General features: G+C 39.6%; 1 protein-coding gene across 1 annotated transcript in view; it reads right to left on the bottom strand.

The window, feature by feature from the left end:
• LOC100533515 (cadherin-like protein cad2) overlaps positions 1-16,337 on the bottom strand; it is a gene marked incomplete at its 5' end in the record, with an annotated part of 55,967 nt that overhangs the window by 2,837 nt on the left and 36,793 nt on the right. Inside the window, 11 exon segments of the mRNA XM_013086200.2 lie at positions 6,292-6,312; positions 8,964-9,128; positions 9,629-9,823; positions 10,625-10,806; positions 11,499-11,646; positions 12,328-12,522; positions 13,125-13,301; positions 13,945-14,094; positions 14,486-14,621; positions 15,118-15,390; positions 15,957-16,111. Of these exon segments, the coding sequence (XP_012941654.1) occupies positions 6,292-6,312; positions 8,964-9,128; positions 9,629-9,823; positions 10,625-10,806; positions 11,499-11,646; positions 12,328-12,522; positions 13,125-13,301; positions 13,945-14,094; positions 14,486-14,621; positions 15,118-15,390; positions 15,957-16,111 (1,797 nt within the window).

The raw sequence follows: 16,337 nt of genomic DNA, 5'->3' as shown, positions 1-16,337 counted from the left end.
GGGGTGGAGACTGAGAAAAGCTACCTTGAAAATGTACTACATAAAAAATACGTAAATAAAATAACAATTCTTAAATTAGAGTCCAGAGCTGTTACGGGCGAACACATAGCTGGGAGCAATCACAAAAAGCTGATAGAGACACACATAATAATAATCAATGTGTTATTATAATATGTTTGAATTACAAGATGCACATAACTTATAAGTAAAAGTCTATGCCCATGGTTCCGCAAACATGATATCATTGGTAAGCTAAAGAAAAGGCCATGGAAAAGTTTTTAAAATTACGTGTAATATGAACTAAGCATCATATACCGAAACGTAATAGTTTGTGCTTATTTAGTAGAACAATATGTTCTCTTTTTTTAAATTGAACCATGGAGACAGATACGAGGTATTACTCTTAAATAGCATGCAAGGGGGTAATTCTTGAAGCTCTTTCATTCACGCAAAGAGACGGATACTTTATATTTATTAACGGGACAAACGAAGTACAGTGAAGCTAAATAAACAGAATTGACATTTAGAAAGATGATGAAACGGGACAGACAAAAAGACACACAAACAGACAGCCTGAAAGACAGATTGAAAAAAGGAAAGACAGTCAGGCAGACCTGGTGGACAGACAGACAGACGAAGAGGGGCATACCATTTCAGGAAAAGCATAATAAGTTGATAGACATAACAATGGAATAGAAGAAGAGAGAAGAAGCTGAAAGAACACAGATCTACATCTTGAATACAATAGGAACACCCAAGCAATAAATACATTACAATGTGCATAAGGTATTTCTTTTCACAACTACTGGTCTCGTATCATAATACAGTCAGCTTGCAACAAACTATTTTTCGCTCCATAAAAAGCATCGTAGCAAGAGCTAGTCATAGTCTCTATGATATGTGCATTGATACGGCTATATTATAATATGATTTACCGCCCGATCATGTACTGATGATTTTAATCAAAGAAAATTGGTAAACATCTAGGGCCAAGATAATATGGAGGAACAAAAGAGAACAAAAGAAAAGAGTAACAACAACACCTTCGCCCTCAACTGAAGGATTAACAGGTGGCAGCTCTGTAGCCAAATACATGGATTGACTGAGCGTGAAAAAAGAAAGAAAAGAGATACCAATCCTTTGAGAAGAATCCCAGATACTACCAACAACCCACAAGAAGAAAAAAAAAGAATAAAAGGGTGGGAGGAAGCATTGTATTACGACTTAAAGTGCCGCTATATTTTGTCAGAGAAAAAAGTTTTTGTTTCCTTACTTATATCTACACCTGAAGCTGAAATAAAACCGATAAAAACAAAATTGAAATTAAAAGGAATGAAATAATTATTGTGCATATTTCTGTCTCCACTAGTGTATTATTGTTTGAACGTGTGTGTGTGTGTGTGTGTGTGTGTGTGTGTGTGTGAGAGAGAGAGAGAGAGAGAGAGGGAATGAGAGAGAGAGAGAAAGAGAGAGAGAGAGAGAGAGAGAGAGAGAGAGAGAGAGAGAGAGAGAGAGAGAGAGAGAGAGAGAGAGAGAGGGGGGGGGGAAAGTGGTGGCAAAATTTTTTATGCGTCTTATGTTTCCACTCCAATGTTATCAAACATTCCCGAAAACCACAAGAGCCAAAAAGTGCGAACGGGGGAGAAAGGGCTATGAATGACGCCACGTCTGTACGTGCAAGAAGAAAAGTGCATTATCCAAAATCGAAGAGTTAAACCCGAGGCATTATAGCCTGTGTATAATTTGAACAAAACACAACATTAGGGTGCATGTACTTCTAAAATTCATGTATTGCAAAAAGAGGGGTGTTTTTTGTGTGTGTGTGGGTTTTTTTTTTTGGGGGGGAGGGTATACAGTGCGCAAATATTAATAAAAATAACATTGCGCACGTACCCATCATGACTGTGCGCACAAAAACGTTAAACTTGCATTCTAAGAAAACACCGCTTACCGCTGCAGGTATGTATAGCGCGGTCAAAAATTCCTGGCGCAACTTATCCTCAAATATCTTTAAAACGGGAGAATCAAAGCCACCCATACTTTGCACATCAGTTTATTTCAATTTGTATTAACTTAATCGTATTTTTCCACAACAATTGAGGCTTGATTAAAAAACTTTCCTTCATAAATTTATATAAAATACTACAAACCTCCTTCACGTGGAAAATAAGATTGTTCCAAGCACTTTCCGCTTATCAAACACATTTTGTATACGCATATGGCCTACGTCACAGCTCACCAATGTCACTTTTAGAGGCAAAACTAGTTACAAGAAACTAATTTTATTAGGAACACCTTTTTGCACTAAAAATTCTCAAAACAAGGGTTCAATAAAGATAATGTGGCGATTTGAAAAAAAATAATAATGACCGACTTACTTTTAAAAGCGGTATCGTCCCAGCTGTAAACCTTTTAGGATCAGTAGAAACCACCCACTAGGATTGTTTTAAAATTATTTATTAGGGAATTTTCAAGAATAAAGCTAACAGGTGCGTACAAAAAATATTGATCTGTTAAGATAAATTGATACTTATAGTCCCTGTGGAAAAGCTGGGGAGTTTATATTCGGTAGTTGATGAGATATTTGACAATAAGTTGCGCCACGAACTATAGACAATGAACGATGTGCAATACCTGTGTAGGTTTTTAAAAATTTTGTTGTTGTTGTCAAAAGAAACATGTCGACACAGAAACACAATGCAGGGTGAAAATATAAGATAATGTATAAAGAAAAACAAACACATAAGAAAGAAAGAAAACAAGTAAAGCCTACGAGTGGCAACCTCCAAATACCTGCAAATGTGCAATACAGGATTCACAAAGTGATGGTGTCGGTGCCGACCACAGAAAGAAAATATAAGGAGAACCTTAAACAAAGAGATCTATTAACATTTACCGACACCAGATATATAGGCCTACGGATATAACCCCGAGGTGAGTGAGTGTGTGTGTGTGTGTGTGTGTGTATGTGTGTGTGTGTGTTTGGTGTGTGTGTGTGTGCTTGTGTGTGTGTGTGTGTGTGTGTGTGTGTGTGTGTGTGTGTGTGTGTGTGTGCAAGCTCGCACCAGCGAGAGAGAGACAGAGACAGAGAGAGAGAGAGAGAGAGAGAGAGAGAGAGAGAGAGAGAGAGAGAGAGAGAGAGAGAGAGAGAGAGAGAGAGACGCTCGTCCGTGTCCGTTCCAAAACAATTTGGATAATTATCCAAAAACTAAATCTTCTAGAAAACGACACAAAATAGCCTACAACAAAAACAACAACAAAAAAGTAAAAATTAATAAGAAAACAAAACAAATACCCTTTCATCAGGTTAAAAAAAAACCCCAAACAAACAAGTCAATCCGCCCGTTAAGTGAAACAGCGAAAATATTCCCTCACGTTATAAAATATTATTATAACCCTTTCACTCAGAGGTGCCAACTAGCTATTAAAAAAAAAAAGAAAAAGAAAAAAGAAGATCTCTGAACTTTCTGGACCCTGTGGAAAGGCTACCGCGGAAACTCGGAATTTACAAATCTCACACATGTTGTATCAAGAAATTACGGCATTTGCAAAACAATTAGTGTCTGATTTTGGTCATACGGAATAATGCAGCAGGGTTGGAAGAGACGGAACTGTGGACAGAAACGCGATACACAAGAATAGTTGGATCATGCAAAGCTGGCTGGGAGAGAGCAGAGATACTGAGAAGTAGATGCAATTAGTACGGGTTTTATTTGAGTAAAGAGAAGCATATTGATACAATAATGGTCGTTTAAGGCTGGAGAAAAACCAAGACAGACAGAGAGAGACAGAGAGACCAACCGACCGATCGACCAACCAACCGACCGACCGACCCACAGACAGACAGACAGACAGACAGACAGACAGACAGACCCACAGACAGACAGACAGACAGAACCACGCAGTTCCGGGAACAGAAGGGCTATTATTAATATCATTACAGTTCACTCTTGACGAGTTATCGTAACTCTATAATTGTTTTACTCCCCAGCTGAAACAATTTAAATCATATTGGACGCAAGCTGCTTCTATCCTTCCTGTCAAGGCCAGCTGGGGCCCAAATGGATACAACGACCCAGTAGACTGATGTCAGGGACACAGGATAAAAAATTCTCCACTCTCGGGTAAAGAGCTCGGGTTCTCTGTGAACAATAACGACGCGCCTAACAGCTACACCACCTAAGACGATGTCAGTTGTGTTGCTTTTTTCCCCGCACACAATTTCACATGAGAAAATAAATGAAGTAGCCACACTTTGGCCAGTAAAAGTATGTATGTCAATAATGCAACAAGCTGGCTGAGACACTTATGCGAAAAGTGCGGGACAAAAAGCGCCAATGTACAAGCCAGCGGCACGAAGGCTGTTGCTGTAGCATCATTATTACTGGCTTATCTATTGTATTTTCAGCACATAGATACCCATGACTTATAATATTATTATATTATGGAGATAGTGGTTCCTTTTCTTTCTCAGGAACGAGTACAAAGGAGATATATGAAGGAACTATGATCTTGTTTATTAACATCAACTTTTACAGTAGACAGAAGTGCCAAATGGTTACGAAAATAAAATCCTGAACTTTTCCTACCCTGTGGGTTCGCATGCGGTTGACTTATAATTTACGAATCGGATTATCCACTACAACTTGCATCAAGACTATTTTCTAAACAAGTTTGAAACCAGGCATAATCCGGACAATGTCAGAAATCGGGATTTCCTGATTTATCCCGAAAATCGGCACCTATGAGTAGACATACAGACAGACAGACAAACCGACAAACCGAAGAACCAAGAGACAGACAGACACACAGGCACCTGTCAATTTGAGTGTCTGAGCCTGTGGTATAGACCTACATAAGAATACAATAACATCAGTTGTTTGCGAGCACTCCATCATTTCAGACAAAAATAGTAAAAGGATTCTCAAAGTAAAAATAATAGTACAATTTCCAGAGCATGCGGTTAGCCAGAGCTTCAAGGCTGAACACGATTCGCTAACAAAAATACAGAAAACAAAACAAAACAAAAATAAACATCCGAAGGTTTGTTTTTCCACGAAGCACGCCATTCGCAAGTCTTAGGAAATAAAAGGCTTGATCTACTCACATACAGATGCATATTTAAAACGAGGCTACGAAAGCGACAGAATCAGAGATCGCGATCATTTCCTTCTGAATCTTGGTCTGGTAAAAACAGAAGAAAATTGGCCTTTAGTGGCCGCATTCTGCCAGAACAGGACACTTTCAGGCACAGAAAAACAGAGAAATAACAGGAAAATAAGATAATAAGAAGGGAGGAAGGGAGTGAAAGGGCGGGAGAGAGAGAGAGAGAGAGAGAGAGAGAGAGAGAGAGAGAGAGAGAGAGAGAAAGAGAGAAAGAGAGAGAGAGAGATACTCATGGGGAAATTTAAAAAAAAGAGAAGAACGATTAGTGTTTGAGAGAAAGAGCGAATCAGTATTTGAGTGAAAGTTCGATTTCTAAATAGATGCTTGCTACCCACCACTTCCGATCCTCAACTAGAGAAGAAAACGAAGTGGTTTCAGTACAGATTCTTCTGTCATCAAATGTATACAGTAGCTCAAATCTGGCACGTGGTATTAAGCTCAATGCTTATAAAATATTTATATTCTGAGAACACAGGCTTACTTTTTCATCTGCATTAACATTAGGCAAGTCTTTGTTGTCGTTTTTTTCTTTCTGCTGATTTGTAAGTTCCCAAAATTAAGTATAGGCCTACCCGTAGCTTCATTTATATTATCTGTAACAATTTTATGTTAAAGTCTTTTTAAAATCTTGGATCTTCCATATGGAAACCCCTTCCACATAATATTTTCTTACATTCCAATTAGGATAAAAAGGGGGAAACAAGGATTAATTTTAATCAAAATCATATGAAACATTACGAGTTTCCTGGGGCTTTTTTTTCGATTCGAACTGGAGCGCTTAGAGTCTGAGCGTAAGCTTTTGTCAGTATGCAAGTATAACGGCTTACAATATGATATGTATATATATATAGCACGATCTTGCGCTGATCCGTGTAAGTGTTCGACACATCTATAGCAACAATGACGCATTGCAGAGCCAACAGAACAAGGCGTATAAGTAGACACAAACATAAAAACGGAACGAAATCCAGAGTAAGTGATAAATAAAAACGAAGTTGATACATAGAAATATGAGGCATAGTAATAATGGACATGACGACATTAATGATGCAAATATCTAGAGAGAACGAGGAAGGGGGGGTCTGTGTGAATGGGCATGCCACATGATGTCAAACTGATCTCTACCTTTCCTCTTTCCAGGCTTTGCTGCAATGTTTGGTGAAGAATATGGCAAGGTTAGACACAGGGAATGAAGTAATAAATGAAGTTTTCTCAAAATTACCCCCCCCCCCAAACAAAAAACAGCATCATCGTCAACAACAATAACAACAAAACAGGACTAACACACATAGGCTCCATTAGCAGATTCTAGGATGAAGTCGTCTTCTGGAAATCAGAAACGTGACAACAAAATAGCGAAAAGCCTAGATGAAAACCCTAAACAACGTTGCTTGTCCATTCATTGTAAATAAGTGTCGTTTTGTCGAAATGTAAGTTTCCCCCTGGGGCTCTCGTGGCCTAGAGGTTAAGGTGTTGGCCTCTCACTCAAAAGGTCCCGGGTTCGAATCCGGGTAGCGACCGAAAAAATTTTCTTCTCTAAATTTGTCTCCTTTCACCTCATTTCCTGCTCTCTAGCAATGTTCTGTCGTCCGCTTTCGTCTCCTCCGTCTGCCCCCACCCCCACACCTCCTTTGCCCCATCCTTTGGGCTCCTGATTCTTTCTGCAGCCTTTCTACTGCTACTCCTTCGCTTCTTCTTACTGCTGTCTTTCAGCCACACCCCTGAACTTCTGGTAGGAAAGATCTACACCTAGCCTTCTCGGGCAAGGGCGAAAAAAATCTCGGAGGGCCCGTGTGCTAGTTGCGCACGTTAAAGATCCCTTGGTGGTCTAAAATCGATAAGAGTAGGCTTCGGCCGCCACCCGGGCAAAATTAAAAATTCTCTACCAACTGAAAATACTAGGTGTTTCCCGCGCGCTCATATGACCTTATGCAGTTGCGAGCGCCGTAAAACACTGTACCAAAACAAAAAAATAAGTTTCCCCCTCCCCCTAAAAAAACAACAAAAAACAACAAACAAACAAACAAACAACAACAACCAAAAACAACTCACCCACCCTTACCCAACAACCACCCCAAAATAACAACCCCCCCCCCCCCCCATAGCTTTCAGTTCTAATCTGCTTGGAAAAGTTAATCTATCAACTGCATTGAACTACTGTCACATAATTATGGCATGCAAAAGGGGTGATATAACCAAATAACAGCAGCCACAAAATGATCTCAGTCAGAAGTTCACGCGCTATAGCTGAAAAAGCAAAATTTAAACTAAAATACAACTTTAAATGACTCGATTTCGGTAATTCCAACACCTTGTTGTGAACATATTTATTAGCACCCTCTGCCCTGCTTAATTTTACAGATGGTATTTTTCCTTCACTTTTATTTTTACAATATTTTAATTAAATTGTGATCAAAATCTCTCATGAAAGCATAAAACCATACTGCCGCCAGGCTTTGCCCCCCATCCCCTCCAAATAAAAATGAAACAAAATATTTTTTTAAAAATTGCCTTATTGCTTTCAGTGCAGTTGTAAGGGGATTCTTCTTACAGAAAAAGAAGAATTTGATTCTTTTTGACATTGAGACAGCATCATACAAAAACAACTACATCCGATACGTAATATCCAAGTATCGAGCTGTTATAAGAAACCCCGTCCACCATACCCCAACAAATATTTATTGCTCTGATATTTCTCCTGAAAAGAGAGTAACAGGTCATGGCGCAAGAAGAAAAACACACCCAGAAGACCAGAGAATTGTACTATGAGGAAGTAGTAAATAGCTCTGCCAATTGCATATGATTTGTTGTGTACAATTTTTTTCTAGTATCAAAAGAGGTTATTATTATTTATTCATAAATAAAAACCTCTAGCAAGAACTGCATTGCACATAAATGAACCTGCATTCCGGAATTTCAAATTTGAAATATCAAGAGTCATGATTCCATTTACTTAACTGGGGTGTTTATACATTTTAAAAATTGTAAATTCTTTGTCAGCATTGAGACTAGAACTTGAGACAAACCGCTGAGAATTTCACAGCAAAATAAAAAGGCGTATTTTCACAACACAAGACCAAAGTATCTAGAACACTGCTAAGGCAAACGCTGGGGGCTGGATGTCAGAGGCGGGTAGCACTCTGGGCATGATCACTTCACAAACCGACTCTAGTGAGTTAGTACAGGAGGAAAGAATCTACACTACTGCAACCCAAAGTTCTCCAAAGGACTAGAAGAGTTAAGTATCAATTACAATTGTGCAATGGGTTAACAGTAGTAGGAAATTTAAGTCTAGAAGAAATAAGATCATCAAGAGATAACATGACATGACATATCAGTGTACTTTGACCTTCGTGTATGATCATGCTACAAAAGGTGTAGGGAGCTAAATCAATGTCAGACGATGCAATGAATGTAAATCGCTGGGTTTTTTTTAATTGGCTGATCATTTATGCCTGATGACATAACACTGGACATTTTGTTGACAATAAAAATAATCAACACTTTTAATGAAATGTTGTTTTATATAATTCAGCATTCACAATGTCAATTCTGACTCTGAGAACCTGAATAAACTTGCATCTAATCTATGGATGAGTCGGAGAAAGAATTTGAAAATATGATACAAGTCTGCTGAAAAACTGCCTCATCATTAATACGACCAAAATATTCTTTCCTACAGTATGCCAGGGGAAAGCAATTGGATCAGCCACAAAAGAAACCTACCACTAGAGGCAGAAAGAATTCTAAAGCAAATGTTACATCACAACAAAAGTCCCAAAAGATCTGGAACTTACCATTGAGGTCGTCCTCGGACTCCGACACAGGCAGGCTGCTAACAGAACTTGTGTCTGCCCCTCCCAGAGCACCTGGACGCCCGTGACTGGCTTGTGGAGAGGGCTGGGGGGAGTGGACGCCTGGCATTCGCTTGGCCATCATCTTGTCGTGTTGTTTCTTGTCTCCTGAGGGGTGAGACACGATCATGACAGGAGTGAGATTAGGAACAGGTTTAAATCTCTTTTCAACAAAGTAAGCTTCCTTTCAAATGAGAAGAGTACACAATTCTAAAAAAGAAGAAAGTGAAAAGATTTAAGAGCTGGGATAATTTCATTGACAATGAAGCAAAAAATGTTTGAGTAAAGAGAAGCATTATATTAGCATATTAACAGTCATTTGGTGCAGGTAAAAAAGTAAAACAGGCAGACAGAAATAATAGAGGGAAAGAAATAGGACATCTATCAGTGGTGCTCATTAACTACCTGCGCACCAAAAAATTAAAGAGAGGAAAGGATAAGGGATTTATTATGTAGAATAAGAAGTTAAAAATGTATACGAATTTCATTTTGAAATATGACTACAAGTTCACTGGTTTCAATAGAACCAGCCAATTAGAAACATAAAATAAAATGCAAAAAAAAAAAACCCAACCCAAACAAAACCCAACAACACATCCAGTACAAACCTTCCATGTAATTCTCCAAGATGTTAGGATACTCAAACTCCCATGGTGCTTTTTGGATGGAGTCTGTCTCGGAGGCAGCGCGGGACGCTGGAGGTGGGGGCGTGGCACGTAGCATCGGGTGGATGTGGTTTGTGTGGGCTGGGTTACTGTAAGACTCCAGGTATTGAGGGAAGTCTGGCAGGTGTCCTCTTATGCCTGTAGGGAAAAACCAAACATAGAGTAAGAGAAAACTGTATTTAGAGTATGGTAAGGTATTTCATTATAAGGAAATTAGGACTGTTTGAGTAAAAAGAAAAAAATCCTAATGATAATGGCAATTTAGTGCAGGGACAAAAGAGGGAAAAAACAAACTAGATAGACAGAAACAACAGAGGCAAACAAATCAAGAGAGGACCTACCCGAAAAGCCTTCCAATCACCTGTACTTTAGCCACAGCCCCGTACTTTAAAACATAATCAGTACACTGATTCAGAAGGTCACTACAACATCCCATTGCACTGTACTGTATCAGTAGTTTAATTTCTGTCTTCAATACTTCAGTTTAACAAACATTTAAAAAAGCAAGTAGAAAGCCCAAAAAGTCAAGCAGAATATCTAAAATATGAGTCCCACAGGCCTTCAGATAAGCTTCAGATTACTACAATTGTTGCTCCTGATTCCTTTCCACACATCTGTTGTTTTTTTTGTAAAGAGAAGCACATCTCTGGTGTAGAGAAAGAGCATGTTTGACAGACAGAAACAAGAGGGATGGAAAAGTACGGTATACCAGTGATGTCCTCCAACTACCCTTTTATAGATTTGCACAAAAACCCAGGAAGGCAAGACATGTTGTTATTTACAATAACATGACATGACAGTTGTTTAGTACTGGGGAAAAGGAAGATTGCCAGACAGAAACAACAGATATAAAATAAAGTAGGATCTACCAAAGGCATCCTCGAACCATCCACTTATACACGTCATGTAAAACAAACAATGGAATAACGTGTCATTTACCTGTGCCTCCAGTACTCTCCAGCTCATCAGCTGCACTCCCGTAGTTCCTGACGCTGTCCAGATTGTTGAGTGTGTTCAGCGAGTCGTGCGTACTGGGTGTGTAGGAGGCTGGCCGCGTGGGCACTGGAGGAGGCTGCGACGGGAGTGCCTGGACTGGCTCTGTCAGGTCTGGGTTGCTCAGGCTGGAATAGTTGGCAATTAAGTTAACAATTTTAATCAGTAGTGTTTTCATTTGGGTTAAAGAGAAGCACACCATGATATAATAATGGCCATATAGGGTTGAAGAAGAGCAAAACAGGAAGAGAGACAGAGACAGGCTAAAGAAGTAGGGTCTAGAGATCCTAATCATCCTCCTCCTCTAATCCGTAGTCAGAATGCAAATAATCATTCAGGATTAAGCAGAGGAAGAAGAAAGCCGTACTGAAGCATGACAAAATTATGTAAAGTCTATATGAACTGGCCATTAATCGAAGAATTTCACATTTTTTAAAAGTGTATACAATTGAGTTGGAGTAAAGCGAAGCACATCAATAGTTATAACTGTCATTTAGGGCTGGGAAAAAGCAAAACAGACAAGAAACTGCTGTGGGAAAGAAAAGAAATAAGACCTACTAGTGGAACCCTCTATCAACCCGCTAGGTATGCAATGATCTAGGGGAAAAAAAGTAAAAATGTACAAAAAGCAGTCAGATGAATAGTAAGACTCGATAGGTATATACCTGTCCTCTTATTAATGCAGGAATAGACTTTCCCTTCCAATCCACTCACCCCCAAAGAATGTAAATAGATCTTTCTTCTTACTGTAGGAATGGAACCCCTCCACCCCCTCCCTTCCCATCCACCCATACCCTCACCTCCACTATCCCCCACTCACCGTTTCTCTTTCCCACTAAGGAGCACTTCGCTCCCTGTGTCTCCCCCAGATGGTGACCGTCGTCTTCGCCTCTCCCTCCGCCTCCGCCTCAAAAGTAGCAGGATCAGAATCACTAGGACAGCCAACACGACAATTCCTGCTACGGCTCCTGGGAGGGTTGAAAAATGAAATAAAGTTTTATAAAATATTCATCCACTTAAAAAGCAAATATAGTTTGCTAGCATTTTTATGCACTAAGTGGACCATTATTAGTTCAGGAAGTATAAGAAAAACTCTAGGTCTCTTTGACAAGATAACAAATAAACTAAGAATGACAGGAACAACAAAGGAAGAGGAAAGTAGTAGGACCTATTAGTGACACCCTCCAACCACCAATGCTTCATGTTAAAATAGTCTACATAGTATAACGAAAACTTGATACTCCAAAAAGTAGAAAAACTGATCTCTAAATTTTGAATGTCAGAGGAATTCTTCCACACCAGTGTGTCGTAAAGGTGACATGTTGAAAGTGGTGTAAAACATCGCCGTACGCCATTTTAAAAAGTGATGTATGATGGAGTCCTACACTGAGCAGTTGAAATGAAGACTAAAGAAATAAGTAAAAGAAGATGGTGTTGGGAAAAAACCCCAAACATTAAACGAGTTTATACAAAGAAAAAAAGATTTTGTTTTACTGCTGGGAGATATACCATCTTGACCATAGTTTGTGGATTGGCACAAAAAGAGTTAAATAACTGAACCCCCGAATTTGAAATACATGGTTGATCGACCTATGACCTATGATTATTAACAACTGACCTTTGACCACTAATAACAATGTGCAACTGACCTATGATTCCGTAAGTGAAGGTTGGAGAGGAGGTTATCGTCGCTCCCATCTCAGCCAGCAGCTGCTCGCAGTTCTTGCCGTAGTAGTCGGCCGTACAGTTGCAGGAGTAGCTTCCACCTAGCACGTTGTGACACGTGGCGCCATTTTGGCACGGTGCCGAGTCGCAGGCGTCAGACATTCTGTCACAGTACAAGCCTGTCATGGGAAAGAGAAGCAATGGGGTGGTTGCAGTTTGTTTGTTTGTTTGTTTGAGTAAAGAGAAGCACGCTGACAAAATACAGTCATATAGTGCAGGGAAGAAGCAAGAAAGATAGACAGACACCACAGAGAGAAAGAAAAGAAGAGGTACCTAGCAGTGGTGCCCTCTAACTACCCATGCCGCTACAGTTTGGACAAAATCCTATAAAATAAAAATTTGAGTATTGTGCTTCGTATGTTGGGTAGGACTAACACTAGTTCCCTAACAACCTGCACTTGGAGTTTCGATGTTGGTTTTAACCCTATTTACCCAAGCATGACACTGAGAATGCACGACATTTATGCCCTCCCCAAAGAAGTGTACAAAATGAGGAGCATTGGAGAATGGGAGAAATTAACGGAAATTTTATTTTTCCAAGTTGGCAAAAAACTGACACATTCACACACTCTCTATCCCCCCCCCCCCCAACCCAACCACAAACAAAGAAAAACCCAGACAAACAAAAAACAGCAACAAAAAACCCAAACAAAAATAGAACAATTCTACAAAAGAGTAAGAGAAACACCATTTGCTCCTTTCCCCCGCCCAGTGCTCTCACCTTGGTATCCAGGTTTACAGTCACAGAGCGGTGCGGTGGGTCCCTCCACACAGATCCCGCCCTGATGGCATGGGTTCGGTCGACAGAACTTGCCGTAAGAACATCGGACGCCGGTCAAATCATCCTTACAGTGACACTGATAGCTGTTGGGAACCTCCAGGTCCACTTCACAACGCCCTGTAGAATTAAAGATTACAAGTATGATATATACAAGGTATGTCTCTCCGACACTTTTACCTCACCTTCATCAAGTATCAGATCGGATACAGACATTGCCAATCATGGTATTTATTTCTCCCCTAAAATGTTCTCAAACCAAAAAAACAAACAAACAAACAAAACAATCCTCCCCCCAACCCCAACCATTATATCCATCTCTTCAAGTTTTCTATGTATGTGGTTCCTGGTCTATCTTTGCCCCTTCTGTCTTCTATTTTACAACATAAATTAAAAGAACACCTGATAAACTTCAGTCATGTCTTGGTCAGAAAAAAAAAGTTGTGGAAACAGTCTGGGATATCCTTATAAATGCAATTTTATGTAAAAAGTTAACCTTAACATGTATAAAGGAATGGTCACGTCTGTTACTGAGTGACATTCCGAAAAGAATCATTATTACACTGCTGTTGCAAGAGAAATGAGTCAAATGCGAAATGTATCACTTTCACCCCTTTTATCTAAACTAGGCACTGAAGCATACAACAAACCATTCTCTGATCTCCCCTTTATCCTATTTCAAAGGATGCACGTGTACAACAACACAGCTCAAACATCCAACCATGAAGTAACATAACTCAAACACAAAGCCCATATCCCTTACCTCCGTTCGTGCAAGGCTTGTCAGAGCAAGGATCAGGGTCCCGCTCACACTTGGCACCGCGGAATCTTCCCCGACAGATACAGACGTAAGAGTTGAGGCCGGAGAACTTGCACTGGCCTCCATTGAGGCAGGGGTTACTACTGCATGCATCTAAGAAGATAAAAAAATGTCAATATTATGAAGCAATGTAGTGGTCTTTCACACCAGGCTCTCTAACATGGACAAAAATAAATGAAAATTCATCAATTAATCACCTCCCCCCCCCAACACATACTCTCTCTCTCTCTCTCTCTCTCACACACACACACACACACACACACACACACACACACACACACACACACATATACACACACACACACAAATATAAAAAAGCTTAAACAACCATAAAGTTCAAACTCTTTATGATATGATACCACAGTGGTGAATGACTTTCTTTTACATGAACTCACAGACAGTCAACAGCTAAACAATTCCAATATCTTGGTGTGAAAAACACAATATAGTACAGCCAGTCTCCCACTCATGACAAAACACTTACTACCACCGGGCAAATATTTGGCTGGGTAATCCTGACAGTGAAACTCCACAAGTTCAAACTCCAGAGCCTGAGCCACTTCATTGCTGCCGCTGAAAGGCAACGGGATGTTGAAGATTCTGATGTCTTCCATGCAACCCTGGGAACATACACACACAAAAAAAAATCAAAATAAAAACATATCTTTCATTTTTTGAGTAAAAAGAAGAATACTGACACAGTTATGGTAATTTAGTGCTGGGAAAGAGCAAAACAGACAGATGGAAGTAACAGCTGGGAAAAAAAGTAGGACCTACCAGAGGTTCCCTCCAATCACCCATTATAACAGCATTCTAGCAAAGCACCATTCATTTAATAACTTTTGCATACATCTTGAAATAACCCTGTTTCAAACACATTCATCCCTCTGGAGACGCTAGTAGGAGGAAAGTTACTGGTATGTAAAACCCTGTCAAATATCTAAGGCACTTTTTCGGGAAAGTATTTAGAAGAGGATTACCATGATGTCAACTTTTCAAATGACATTTCCAGACTTACTTCTCAAACACTCCATCTTAACTTTCTCATTGTCTTTCGAAACATAAACATGCTCCTATTCAATGATGACTGACTTCCTAAACTAGAAATGTGCTCACCTCGAAGCCATGTTTAATATCTCTGTAGCCATTAGGGAACACATCTACTTCAGCACCGAAATAGACCTCCTCTGTGTCCACATTAAGAATAGCATGAATGCCAGGAGCGACACCCAGGGCAGTGTAGTCCGAGTCTACGGCTAGTTCCGCCTCCCGGCCGTTCCTGTCCAGCTCAATTATGTGCCACTGACCATCACTCAGGTCTACCGGGATTCGAACCTGACCCTCTCCACTGCCACAGTCAAACTTGTAAACTAAGCTTCCTCGGTCAATCTGTTAAACACACAAAGAATAAAATTCAAATTCCTTCCATGATACATGTTTTGTCCACAGCACAAAACGATAACTGTTATATGCATAAAATGATTTCACAGAAAAGTACACAGCAACTACCAGTTTCACCACAATATTTCTTACAAGTTTAACAGAAGTTGTTTTGATCTTTTCTACATGTGAGGAAGAGAAATAAACTTAAACATATGTACCCCAAAAATGGAAAGCACATATAATTGTTAAGAATAAATAAGGTTCACTCTCACATCAACAAAATTCAAATAGACAAACTATATCCAAAAAATTATCCTTGAGAATACCATTAATGTGCAACAGGAAAAGTCTACCTAAAAAATCTCCAGAAACTAAAACAACACAAATTTCATACTCAAAATACAGTAAAACTCGGTGAAATTTAAGCATAGCCTTCCACTTCAAACTGGCTGGAGGAGGAGGTGGGGGTGCAGTTCAGCTTAAGGGATACTATTACCAAAAACAACAACAAAAAAGAATTAAAAAAAAAAAAACTCCAACAAAAATCAAACAAAACCGCCAACAAAGTTTACCTTGAGAATGCTGTAGTCCACTTTCCCCGTGGCGTACATTAGAGTGGCTGAGCTTTGCCTGGTGCGAATCCGGAACCTCAGGGAGTACCTCTTCTTGGTGGAATGTTGCAGCTTCCACTTGGCATAGCTTTTACCAGCAAAGGTCATCGGTCGTTCTGAGGTGTAAAAATTGAAAGCATAAACACTATGAAACAAATAGAACATAAGTTAATTTCCAATGTGACACATATTTAAAAGAAACTTTCAAATAAGATGCCTATTTAAACTAAAAACAAACATGTTACTTAATAACTTTCTCAGAATAGAGAAAAGGCAAAGGGAACTTAAAAATGTTTTGTCTACAACAAGCTTGATCTCAAACTAGATCTGTCCCCCTACCCC

The sequence above is a fragment of the Aplysia californica genome, unplaced genomic scaffold (assembly GCF_000002075.1).
Source record: "Aplysia californica isolate F4 #8 unplaced genomic scaffold, AplCal3.0 scaffold00443, whole genome shotgun sequence".
Classification (NCBI taxonomy): Eukaryota; Metazoa; Mollusca; class Gastropoda; order Aplysiida; family Aplysiidae; genus Aplysia; species Aplysia californica.
This window is presented reverse-complemented; position numbering and strand designations above follow the sequence as displayed.